General features: G+C 45.7%; 1 protein-coding gene across 2 annotated transcripts in view; it reads right to left on the reverse strand.

Annotated features, from left to right (window-relative positions):
• The window catches only part of LOC140735657 (MICAL-like protein 2), a 119230-nt gene that overhangs the window by 65086 nt on the left and 41021 nt on the right, over window positions 1-13123 (reverse strand). For both annotated transcript variants that reach the window (XM_073060967.1, XM_073060968.1), the window contains 3 exons: window positions 11746-11909; window positions 8724-8866; window positions 936-1852 (listed from right to left, as the gene is read on the reverse strand). In XM_073060967.1, the coding sequence (XP_072917068.1) occupies window positions 936-1852; window positions 8724-8866; window positions 11746-11909 (1224 nt within the window). The remainder of the gene's footprint in view (window positions 1-935; window positions 1853-8723; window positions 8867-11745; window positions 11910-13123) is intronic.

Raw genomic sequence — 13123 nt, forward strand, 5'->3', positions numbered from 1 at the left:
ACGGGCAGAACTGGCCAGTTCTGAAACAGAAAGAGAAAGTAAGTTACCTAAATTTGGAGAATTCGACATTGAGCCTTGTGGTTGCTCTGGGCTCAGACAGAAAGAGGTGTTGTCCCTGAAGTTTGCACCGTGCCTTGTAATTACAGTGCAAAAGGCCACATACAGAAAGATCAGAGTGGGAGTAGAATGGTGAATAAAGTGACAGGCAATTGAATGTTCAGGATCATCCGATGGAACTGAACACAGGTGCTCTACAAAGCATTCCACCCAACCTGTGACTGATTTCTCCAATGCAGAGGCCGCCGCATTGTGAACTTTCAGCGCAGTACCTGTGGCTGGAAGAAGTGCTGGCGATAAGTGCCGGTGGAGGACATCTCTGGTTAATACATAATCTGAACATAGAACAGGACCTTTGGCCCATTATATTGTGCTGAACGAATTCAACTGGTAATTGAATGCCTAGATGAATAATTCTCGTTGCCTTTACAATGTACATCTCCCTCCACTCTCTGCAAAGTTATGTGCCTATTTAGGATCCTCTGTTGTATTTGCCTCCACTACCACTGCAGGCAGTGCATTCCGGACGCCCATAACTCTCTGTGTAATAACTTGCCTAGTAAATCTCCTTTAAACTTTGAAAGATGGCACCAGTCCAGAATTCCTTCTGAGCTCCTCCGATCCACCCAGCTAGAAAATGGGTTATATCAATCAGTTTTCTTTTTACTATCTCAGTGTAATTATGTGCAGAACAACCTGTGCGGACGGCAGGCAAAAGCTTCTAACAGTACCTTGGTACGAATGACACCAATAAACTTAAACCAGTGCCAGGGATGAGCTCTGCAAATGTCAGACTAGCCCCATGGGGTGAGAGAGAGGTGTTTGAGCTTCAACAGCAAGATGGATCACCAGTTCGGCTAACTGGAGGGACAACTAACCTTTATTGTTTGCCTTCTGGGCTGGGACTGGCGTACGACTGGTTGCTTCATTCACGCTGGAGGCTCTGCTCAATGTAGACCGTGGTGTTTGGTTTGTTGCTGCCGGGTGGACCACCGCAGAACTGGCACTTCCTCTACTGACTGCAGGCTCATAGCTCGAGTTTGGCCTCCATTTGGTGTCCCTGGCCTGCCCACCTCGCCCTGAGTCCTGATCCTTCAGTCGGTCCAAGATCCTGGCTGCTTCCTTGCCACTTTGCGAGCCGCCTGCACTCATCGTTATGGATTTGGTGGTGTGATAGCTGGTGTGCGGCTTGTCTGGAGATCTCTCTGCACTGAACGGTGGGGTCGAGGTGGAGCCTTGACTACAATTGTTGTTTTTGTCGAAAGGCAAAATCCTCTGGAAAACAGCACGGGCTTTCTCCTTGTCTGCCTCAGTGCTTGTTTTGACGGCTGGAGTGGGACTCTTCGCTACTGCACTGGCTTGCTCCTGCTTTGCAGGTGACAACGGTTTCTGGCCCGTGGTTTCTGATGAACCCCGCAACCCCCGTCCAGCGTCCTGAGACTGGTGAGGGCTGACTGTGGTTCCCCTCTCAGGCGTCACCGAGCTCAGGAAGCGCTGCTTTGCAGCTTGGGTCCCTTCTGCCAAACCGCCCCCTGGCCTGAAAGTTGCCGGAGGGTGCTCAGGCTGCTTGCTGTTGGGCGTCACTGCCGCAGATGTGCTCACATGGCTAAACACAGGGCGGTGGACGGCTGGGGCTGGCTCATGGGTTCTGCTGTCCAGCTGCTTAGAGGGGATGGCGTACTGGGGACTGCTCTTCTCACGGTCGTTGGCTGAGTGGGTGATGCAGATGAAAGACCCCGGCGTAGGCCCCGCCTTGTAGGCTCCAGCCATGAGCATGGTGGCACACTGCGTGCATCTGCAGAGGGTGATGGGGTGGAGAGAGAGCGGACACAGTGTAAGTGAGGGAACACAACTTTGGAGCTCGTTTGCAACACACAGGAGGAATAGAATTAGAACTTTATTTCTTAATTCCATCTCACAACTTGAAGGAGTAAAAATCTTCGTGTTGCGTCTCCATCGCTATGTACAAGCAACAAGGCGGGAAAGCATGGGAGGACACTAAGACTGCATACACCATTGTTTAGTACACATGTATATAGTCAGAAACACAATCAGATCAGTGTACAGTCAGATACACAATCAGATCAGTGTGTGTTGATAAATCTGATGGCCTGGTGAAAGAAGCTGTCCCACAGCCTGTTGGCCCTGGCCTTAATGCTGTGGTACTGTTTGTCAAGTGTAAGCAGCTGAAACAGCTTCAGTGAACTAGGGTCAGGCAGCTTCTATCGAGGTAAATGGCTAGCTGGTGTTGTGAGTTGAGAAGCTTCAAGAAGACACCATCTTTCATCAAAGATCCCCACCATCTAGGCCTTGCTGTCTTCTTGCAGCTGCTATTGGGCAGAAAGTATAGAACCCTGAACTCACACGCCACCTGGTTCAAGAACTCTGACTTTCCTTTAACCATTCAGTTCTTGAACCAACCTACACAACCCTAATCACTGTCCCAGCAGAGAAACACCACAACCACTTCACACAATTTTTTAAATATTCTAATTGTGTTCTTTCTAACATGTACAATTTATGTTTCTTGAGGATGTTGTGCATTTGCTGCTATGTGCCTGTGATGTTGCTGCACTCGTGCATGCAAGCACCTGTGCACATGACAATAACTGCCAACTTTTCCACATAGACTGAAACATACAGGAGAGATAGTCAATATAGAGATGGAGCAAGAGCTGGCAGGTAATAGGTGGATCCAGGTGGCAGGTAGATGAAGGAGGGGTAGGTGGAAATAGCAACAGAATCGGGGAGGTGAAAGGCAGTAATAACAAATGGCTGGGGATGGTGGAATCTGATGGGAGAGGAAGGTGTCACATGGAATAGAGGGAGGATGGTGGGAGGGGAAGATTGAAACAGTAAGGGAGGAGTGTGGGGGAGGGTAGAGTGGGTGGAGGAGGGTAATGAAACAGGGTGTTGTGGTCTGGGGGGTGAATGTAGGAAGAACTGGGTAAATCAGAACAGAAAATTGGAGGAGTTGTGGATGGAGCTGCAGGCTGTCGAAGGTTACAAGAGGATACAGACAGGCTGCAGAGTTGGGCAGAAAAATGGCAGATGGAGTTCAATCCGGACAAGTGTGAGGTGATACATTTTGGAAGGACAAACCAGAAGACTGAGCACAGGATTAATGGTCAGTTACTTAAGAGTGTGGATGAACAAAGGGATCTTGGGGTTCAAATCCTCAAAGTCACTGCGCAGGTTGATAGGGTAGTTAAGAAGGCCTATGGGATGCTAGGCTTCATTAACAGGGGGATTGAGTTCAAGAGTAGAGAGGTCATGTTGCAACTCTACAAATCTCTGGTTAGACCGCACTTACAGTATTGTGTTCAGTTCCGGTCACCTCATTATAGGAAGGATGTGGAAGCTATGGAGAGGGTGCAGAGGAGATTTACCGGGATGTTGCCTGGTTTGGAGAACAAGTCACATGAAGCAAGGTTAGCAGAGCTTGGGCTTTTCTCTTTGGAGCGTAGAAAAATGAGAGGGGACTTGATAGAGGTCTACAACATTATGAGAGGCATAGATAGGGTGGATAGTCAGTACCTGTTTCCCAGGGCACCAATAACAAACACCAGAGGGCATATGTACAACATTATGGGAAAGAAGTTTAGGGGAGACATCAGGGGTAAGTTTTTTTACACAGAGGGTTGTGAGTGCCTGGAATGACTTGCCAGGGATGGTGGTGGAGGCTAAAACATTAGGGGTATTTAAGAGCCTCTTGGACAGGCACATGGATGAAAGAAAAAGAGGGTTATGGGGTAGTGTGGGTTTAGTACTTTTTTTTAAAGAATTACACAACATGGAGGGCTAAAGGGCCTGTACTGTGCTGTAATGTTCTATGGTCCTATGGTTAAAGGGGGCAGTTTGCTGGAATTTGGATATTTCTGTGTTCATGTTATCAGCCTGTAGACAATTCAGGTGGAATGTGAGGTCCTGCTTCTAATCTTGGATTCTTTGCAAGCTCAACCTCCCTATCAATGGAGTGCCAATGTTCAGGGGTTCACAAAGTAAGGGCCAATGGGCTCTATTTGCCATTTGTCCTTCACTCTCCTCAGTTCACCAATCACCTACAGGCTCCTGCCTCACCATTCCACCCTCCTCTTTATACCAGTCATCTTCCCTCTCAACTCTTAGCCCTGATGCAGGGACTAAGACACAAAATGTCAATAATTCCTTTCCCACATGGAGGCAGCTTGACCCCCCAGTGTTGAAACTGCACCCTGGACCATAGGAGCTCAGATCACTGGGTGCCTGTTACTGTTCAGACGACAGATCAGATCAGAAGAGGGATGGTCTCTCCGTCACTCCAGTTACAAATTGTATTTATGGACTTCTCTTCCTACTGCTCCAGGAGCCTCTGCCATCCAGCACATAGTTCTTCATAGCTTCCACCATCTTCAACAGGATCCTATCACCAAATACATCTTTGTCTCCCCACCTCTATCCACGTTCCACTCTCTGTGATTCCCTTGTCCATTCCTCCCTCCCACTGACTTCCCTCCTGGGACATACCCATGCAAGCAGAACATGTGCTACCCCTCCATTCAAGGACCCAAACAGTCCTTCCTGATGAGGCAACACTTCACCTGCAAGTCTGTCGGGGTTATCCAGTATTCCTGCTGCAGCCTCCTCTACATTGGTGAGACCCGACATAGACTGGGGGATCACTTTGTCGAGCACCTTCACTCTGGCCAAAACAGGGAGGATTTCCAGATGACCACCATCTCAATTCCACTCCACATTTCCATTCTGACATGTCAGTCCATGGTCTCCTCTACTGCCACAATGAGGCCCCTCTCAGATTGGAGATCAACACCTCATGTCCCATTTGGATAGCCTCCAACATAATACCATGAAAATCGATTTCTCCAACTTCTGATTATTTCTTCCCCTCCCCCTTCTCTTCGTTTCCATTCTCCATTATGGCTCCCATCTTCTCCTCATCTGTCTATCACTCCATCTCTGGTGCCCACCTTCCCTTTCTCCCATGGTCCACTCTCCTCTCCTGTCAGATTGCTTCATCTTCAGCCCCTTCACCTTTTCCACCTATCACTTCCATGCTGCTCACTTCATCCCCTCCCCCACCCTCCAGCCTTGCCCCTCACTGGCTTCACCAATCACCTGCCAGCTTGTACACCTCCCCTTACCCCACCTTCTTATTCAGATTCCTTACTTTCCAGTCCTGATGAAGGGTCTCAGCCTGAAACATTGACCTTTCATTTGCCACCATAGATGCTGCCTGGCCCGTTGAATCCCTTCAGCATTTTGTGCACGTTACTCTGGACTTCAAGCACCTGCAGAGCCTCTTGAGTCTATGCTTCTCCTCTTCTTTCCTAGGCCTGGAGTACTGATGTTGAGGGTTGTTTTACATAAGGGGTTTAAGATGAGTGAAATGGTGGGGAGGGAGTAACTGCTCCTTCATGTTGGTGGTGGAAATGTATAAAGTAATTATCCATTCACCTTATGATCAGGGCTGTGCCATTTAAAGGCACTCCACAAGAAGGAATGCCCTTACCTGTTGTGCCAGGAAACACAATTGAAAATTTTAAACGTTGTAATTTTTTATTGCGAGGCAAGGGCATTAGGAACTGAGAAACAGGAACAGCGAGAAAACCCCCAGCCTGCCCTACTATTCAATAGGGTCAGTGCAGCTTTTACCAAATTTCTTTCATCAATGATGTGTTCAACTTGAAATTAACATCTGACACCGTATTGATTCCTGTTTGCAGGCCGACTCCAAATTTCCACTAACCTCTCTGTGAAAATGTTTCTCAATTTTTTGTCTGCACGTCTTCATTCACCCATCAGTTCCTCTTAATGTCTTGAAGGCATTGATCAAATCACCCTTTAACCTTCTACATCTCAGGGGTACAACCCTGATTAATGCAGTTTCTCTTTGAAGTTTAACCCTTGGACCAGGTATCAATCTAGTAATCAATGCACATTGCACGCTTCATTGCTTTTCAAATCTCCACACTGCACATTATAGCAGAGAAATACTCTCTACATCTACAACTAACTACTCACATTATCCATATAGGGCAGGGGTTCCCAACCCAGGGTCCACAGACCCTTTGCTTAATGGTATTGGTCCATGGCATAAAAAAGGGAGGGAACTCCAGTATAGGGCTTTATATAGCTGCAACATAACTTCTTGCCTCTTGTATTGAAGATCTAAGGACCAATATTCCACTAAGCTTTGCAATTAGTTGAATTGGGCTTTAATGGCTGGAGGGCAGTTCTGCAATGCATGCAACAGCATTCAAGACTTCCCACGGCAGGATGCTGCAGTGTGGCAGTACAGAAAATACTGGAGATCAGATGCAGGCCACCTAAACACATACTCTGTACCTGAGCCCATCATTGAATCTAGAGGCAGTTCACACATGGATGGGACAAAAAAGGTAAATGAAGTCATGTGATTCACTTCTATTAAACTCTATCTTAATTAATATAAATTATTTTAATCAATACAACCAATTTACATCAGTGAATTGTAAGTGATGTTTTTATATACATTTGTAATTTTTATTTTGATGAACTTTTTTGCCCATATTTGAAATTTCATGGAGTCATTGTTGATTACATCCCATTCACCTGCACACCACTGCGTCACCACATCGAATAAATCCTGGTATTGGGGAAGGTCACATCCAGAGAGTGTTAAATGTGGACTCAGTGGATACTGGAACAAGGCAAGTAGATGGATTTATGGCACACATCAACCAGAATCTAAGACAGCAAGGGCTAGATTCAGTAGAGATCAAGGTGTTATTAAAGTGTTTAACAGCATGGGTACAGGGGGTGGAGATGCATCTCTACCAAAGGAGGTATAAGGCACTCCTTCCCTCCGCTAGCCTGCAGGTCACCCTTGGGCAAAGTGTAGAACCTGCTTATCCCCCCCGCCCCCACACACACACTGATCAGGGTCATGTGAAGCCATGGGAGCAGGTGGTGGATGGTCCTATGAGCAGCTGTTGCATATCACACCCAGGTCATGCAACCACTGAACGCCAGGCAGACAATCTCTGAAGAGTATTGATAATGGCTGCAGTCACCATCTTGTAAAGACGCTGCCCAGAAGAAAGCAATGGCAAACCACTTCTGTAGAAAAATTTGCCAAGTGCAGTCATGGTCATGAGACCATGATCACCTTCTTAAAACAGCATGGCACATTATGATGCTGATGGTGTTTAACAACATGCTGAGCTCTACTGAAGCTGTTACAAGATGTCCCACTCAGTCTGAAATGCAGCAGAGGATTGCAGATACTGGAAACCCAGACAAAAACACAGAGAATACAAGCATCATTGGAGAGAGAAACTGAGTCAATGTTTTAGGTGAAGAGCCAGCTGGTGGTGCAGTGGTATACACACCGGACTTCCAAGCGATTGGCTCTGTGTTCAAATCCGGCCAGCTCCTTGCAACTAGGCTAGCAACTCGGCCTCATAAAAACAGGCAAATGCTGAAGAAACAGCAAGGTTGCCTGCGCCTGATGCGTCACAAGGCGCGTAGAGGAACAACCACAAGAAAAGTGAAGAACAAGTGTGTTTTATGTCGCAAGGTGGGAAAGGGTGAGAGGAGAAGAGGGAGATTCTGTGATAGGGTGGAGACCAAAAGTAACAATTATTTTAAAAGCCAAAAGTTAGAGACAGAGAGAGGAAGCAGAAAAATTAAGTGGAACTGAAATATCTCACAAAAACAAAATGTGGCAGTGGCTTGCAACACAGAGAGTTTGCAATGTGTCTAGATGGAAGGTGGATCTGTTCCTTGGACTTACATTGGTCAATATCAGAACAACATAGGAGTTTGAAGGTAGAAGTCAGGAAGGGAATGGGAGAGAATTCATGTTCCAAGCAACTGGAAGCTCAGACATGCTTGTACACTGAATACAGGTGTTCTTGGAAAGCAATCTCCCAGTCTGTATTGGGTTGCTCCAGTGTAGGGGAGGTCAGATGGTCACACCCCCACAAACCCGGTGGTTCTGGTGGATAAGGTAGTGCAGTGGCTGCGGGTTTGTGGCGTGTGGCCAGAGTTAATACAGACTGAATACAGGTGACCGGGTTGGGAGAAATGTAAATGAATTGCTGCCTCAGCTAGAAGGACCGCTTGGGAAGGGATGAGGAGCAAGGACAGGTGTTGCACTTCCTGCATTCAAATGGGACTGTGATGTGAGAAACAGACTGGTTGGTGAAGATGGAAAATTGGATCGAGGAGTCATGAGGGAAACAGTTACGACAGAGTTCTGAAAGGGGAGTTGTTCCCATGGTAGAATCCCATTGAAGGTGGCAGAAATGACAAAGGATAATCTGCTCAATGTGAAGGCTGGCTGCATGGAAGAGAAGAACAAAGGGAAAAGCTGATTTCAAACTGTGCTTCCGAAGACAAAGGACAACGTTTAGCCCACTGCTCTGATCCTATGTATAGTGCATGCAAAGGTCAGTTTTGTCTCATTCTGGTCTAATCAACCATTGCCCTTTACACCCTGGTCAACTCTGGGCTACAATTTGACATATCTCTGCATTCACCTCGCTAATGTAAACACAAATGATCAAAGAGTTTACAGGAGGACTTCAAAGGAGAAAGAGTGAGGGAGGTGAACGTTGTGAATTCCAGAGCTGGGAGCCTATTCAGTTAATGAGACAAACAACAGATCTGGGCCCACTTCTTACCTGAAGCAGTTTCTGTGATAAAGTTTTCCATCGACCAAGTACCGTTGAACCAAGAGAACATTTTTTTTGCAGATGCCACAGCTACTGGTTAGGGTCCCTGACTTGCTTGATCTGTCTCCTGCATCACGAGCTGGAACCTTGTTCTAAAGAGAGGGGAAATGTCCACATTGCACATTAATTTCTCCAAGTGTCAGTCACAAGACCCTCCACAGTTTTCCCACAATTTGACTGCTTTGAGGATGAGAGATAGTTGACCTGAAACGGTGCTGCTCAGTGCACGGTTTACGTTGCTCACAGAAGCACAGCCAAACAACCAACAACTCAGAGGCAGCTCACACTGCCAATAGAGGCTATAGGAAGTTCATGCAGAGGGATGGAATTGAAACAGAAAGTGACTATGAAACCCTCAGCCGATCTGGGAGAAATTTACCTCTCAGCAGGTCTTGTGGCATAACAGAACTATGCATTGTGGTAATTGTGGGAGAGAAGTAAAACTGAAATCCACAGAATAATTTAAGAAAAATTTGATAGCAACAGACTGATAAAATGGAACTTCTTCAACTCCATTTAGCTTGTAACATCACAAAGGCAAAGTTTTTTGTCTCTGACCCTCTTCACCAACTACAGGCAGCCTCTCCCACCGAGACACCCAGACCAGCGGTAAACGATAAACGGGTAGCTGAGAGTTAGTTGCTAATTAGTTTGTTAATGTCACGTACTCTGAGATATAATTAAAAGCATCTGCAAGTCAATATCTGGCTCTACTTATTATCCATACATGAGCACAGTGAGGTAGTAGAAGAGAAAACAGAATGCAGAATATAATGTTAGATTTACGGAGGAAGTGCAGCGCAGGTCAACAATAAGAGGTAGATTAAGACATGAAAAGTTCAGCTTTATCATATAAAAGGACTGCTCAGGAGGATAGTAGTCGCCCTTGAGCCAGGTGGCACATGTTCACAAGTTTTAGTATCTTCGGCTTGATGGGAGGGGGAGAAGGGACAACGACTGGGGTGGGAGGCATCCCTCATTATGTTATGAAAAACGTCCTGTCCAGCTTGGTGTGGCAACTGCTCTGCTGCAGACATCAAGAAATTGCAGAGCGTTGTGAACACAGCCCAGTCAACCAAGAAAACCACCCTCCTTTCCTTTCATTCCGTCTACACTTTCCACTGCCTCAGGAAAGCACCCAACATAATGAAAGACCCCTTCCACCCCGCTCATTTTCTCTTTACTCTCCTCCCATCAGGAGGAAGGTAGAAAAGCTTGAGTGTGTGTACCACTAGGCTCAAGGACAGCTTCGACCCTACTGTTATCAGAGATTTGAATGGGCCTCTTATGAACTCCCCATCACCCAGGACATGACCTCTTCTCATTGTTACCATCAGGAAGGAAGTACAGGAGCCTGAAGACACACTCAGTGACTCAGGTACAGCTTCTTCTCCTCTGCCATCAGAATTCTGAGTGGATATTGAACCCATGAACGCTACCTTCCACAAGCTTCTAATTTGTGGGCAGAACTGAAAAAGCGTGTGCGAGCAAGGAGGCCTACAAACCTGACTCAGTTACACCAGTTCTGTCTGAAGGAATGGAACAAAATTCCAGCAACTTACTGTGAGAAGCTTGTGGAAGGCTACCCAAAACGTTTGACCCAAGTTAAACAATTTAAAGGCCATGCTACCAAATACTAACAAAGTGTCTGTAAACTTCTGACCCACTGGGAAAGTGATGAAAGAAATAAAAGCTGAAATAAATCATTCTCTCTACTATTATTCTGACATTTCACATTCTTAAAATAAAATAGTGATCCTAACTGACCTAAGACAGGGAATGTTTTCTAGGATTAAGTGTCAGGAATTGTGAAAAACTGAGTTTAAATGTATTTGGCTAAGGTGTATATAAACTTCTGACTTCAACTGTATAGTTAAATTAAATATATATACTTACAGTAATTCACAGATTTTATTATGTATTGCTACGTACTGCTGCAGCATAATAACAAATTTCTGCCGGTAATGTTAAACGTGATTCAAGTTGTGAATGTGACTCTGAACTACTGATCTCTCTATCTACTTCACCATGGCCCTTGCACTATCCTCTCCCTGTAACTGTAACACTATATTCTGCAGTGTTTTCCCCCTCTTTACTACCTTGATATACTTATGTATCAAATTAACTGTCTGGATGTCACGTACACAAAAGTTTTTCCACTGTATCTCGATGCATGTGACATTAATAGAGAATATAAGAAATAGGAGCAGGAGTCGGCCATCTGGCCCATCAAGGCTGCTCCACCATTCAATAGGATCGTGGCTGATCTGGCCATGGACTCATCTCTACTTCCCTGCCTTTTCCCCTTAACACGTAATTCTCCTACTATGCAAAAATCTATCCAACCCTGTCTTAAATATATTTACTGAGGTAGCCTCCACTGCTTCATTGGGCAAAGAATTCCACAGATTCACCACTCTCTGGGAAAAACAGTTCCTTCTCATTTCCATCCCGAATTTACACCCCCACATATATGTTCCCTAGTTCTAATCTCACCTATCAGTGGACACAACTTTCCTGCCTCTATCGAATATACCCCTTTCACAATGTTATATGTTTCTATAAGATCACCTCTCATTCCTCTGAATTCCAACGAGTACAGTCCCAGGTGACTCAATGTCTTCTCATAGTCTAACTCCATCTCAACTTCACCTTCACCTTGAAAAACAAACTCCGGTTCTCTCACAACAGACACTGGCCAACTTGGATGCCACAGTTTCTGATCTTATATCAGATTTGCAGCAACCATCATTGTTTTCATAAACCAATTCAAGATCCCCATTAACTCTCCCCCAAGACTTCTCCAAGAACAATCCCAACATCTACTCATGAAGCTCTCTTCCCTAGTCTTCCAGTCAGTGGATCCTGCGTGCACAATGCACAGATACATTTCAAGTGCCTGGCCTCCAAAGCAATGCACCCTGATCTGGCAAGTTAGTGAAGCTCCCAGATTAACTGTAACAGCGCTCACCGGCGTGGCGACCCGGCACGTTGCCGCAGCATGAGGCACTGGCTCATGGTTGTCAGTCCGTGTATTCTTAGGGTGTTTTGGCTTACTCTCAGGAGTCAGCCTCTTCTGCGCTGGCTCCTCACTTGAGTCAGTTGCAGGTCTTTTAATGTGAGCCATACCACCAACTGCAAGAGAGAAGAGCAACGTTAAAGGCAGAAAGTAAAATAAAAACTTATATAGTTTGGGCTTCAGTTTCGTGTGCTATCCAGGTGTAGTCAGTAGCATAGCAGCTAGTCCAACTCTCTACAGTGCCAACAATCACCAGTCGGGGTTCAATTCCCACCACCATCTGTACGTTCTCCCCATTATGGTCTGGCTTTCCATTTACACCCACTTTCCAAAGATGTACAGGCTAGGGTCAGGGTTAGTAAGTTGTGGACATGCTATGTTGATCCTGAAGCATGGCAATACTTGTAGGCTGTCCCTGACACAGTTGCACTGTGTTGGTCATTGGCACAAACAACTTATTCACTGTGTGTTTCAATATACGTGTGACAAATAAAACTAATATAACATGAGAGAAGATAAGATAAAGGAGCAGAATTAGGCCATTTGGCCATCGATCTGCTCTAGCATTCAATTATGGCTGATTTTTTAACCCCATTTTCCTGCCTTCTCCCCATATCCATTCGGCCCCCTGCCAATCAATCGACCCCAGAGATACAGAAAGAGATCCCGAGGAAACAGATGTTAAATTATATGTGGAAATGAATTTCCAGTTAGGTCACTGATGAGCTACAGAATTGGAAACGGATTATCTTTTATCTCTGGAATGTGGGTGTGGCTGGGAAAGACAGCATTTATTGCCCATCCCTAAATGTCCTGGAGAAGGTGGTGGTGAGTTGCCTGCTTGAATCACAGAAGTCCTTCTGCGAAGGTGCTCCAGTAGTGCTGTTGGGGAAAGGAGTTCCAGAATTTATCCAGTGACACTGAAGAACAAATGATGTACTTCCAAATCTGGATGACGTGCGACTTGGAGGGGAACCTGCTGCTCTGCTGACCTTCTTGCCGGGAGAGGTCGCATGTTGGGGGTGTGCTGTCAGCAGAACCTGGGCCAATTACTGCAATGCATTTTGTAAATGGTTCACACTGAAGCCTGGCCTACAATATCGCTTAAGCTTTGAAATACCCCTGCAAGTCAGTCATTACACAGGTAAATAAATGCCAGCCTTCTTGCTGATTAAATAAAAGATTAAATAAATAGGTGCAAGATTAAATAAAACAGCATAACAATCTAGTTGGATCATACGACAAATGCATGCTCAAACACGACCAGCTTGAATGTTGAGAACTGGAAAGAAACTGCAAGTAACATGCAGAAGAGTCTCGTTCAACCAAG

Source organism: Hemitrygon akajei, chromosome 11 (assembly GCF_048418815.1).
Source record: "Hemitrygon akajei chromosome 11, sHemAka1.3, whole genome shotgun sequence".
In the NCBI taxonomy this organism is placed as follows: domain Eukaryota; kingdom Metazoa; phylum Chordata; class Chondrichthyes; order Myliobatiformes; family Dasyatidae; genus Hemitrygon; species Hemitrygon akajei.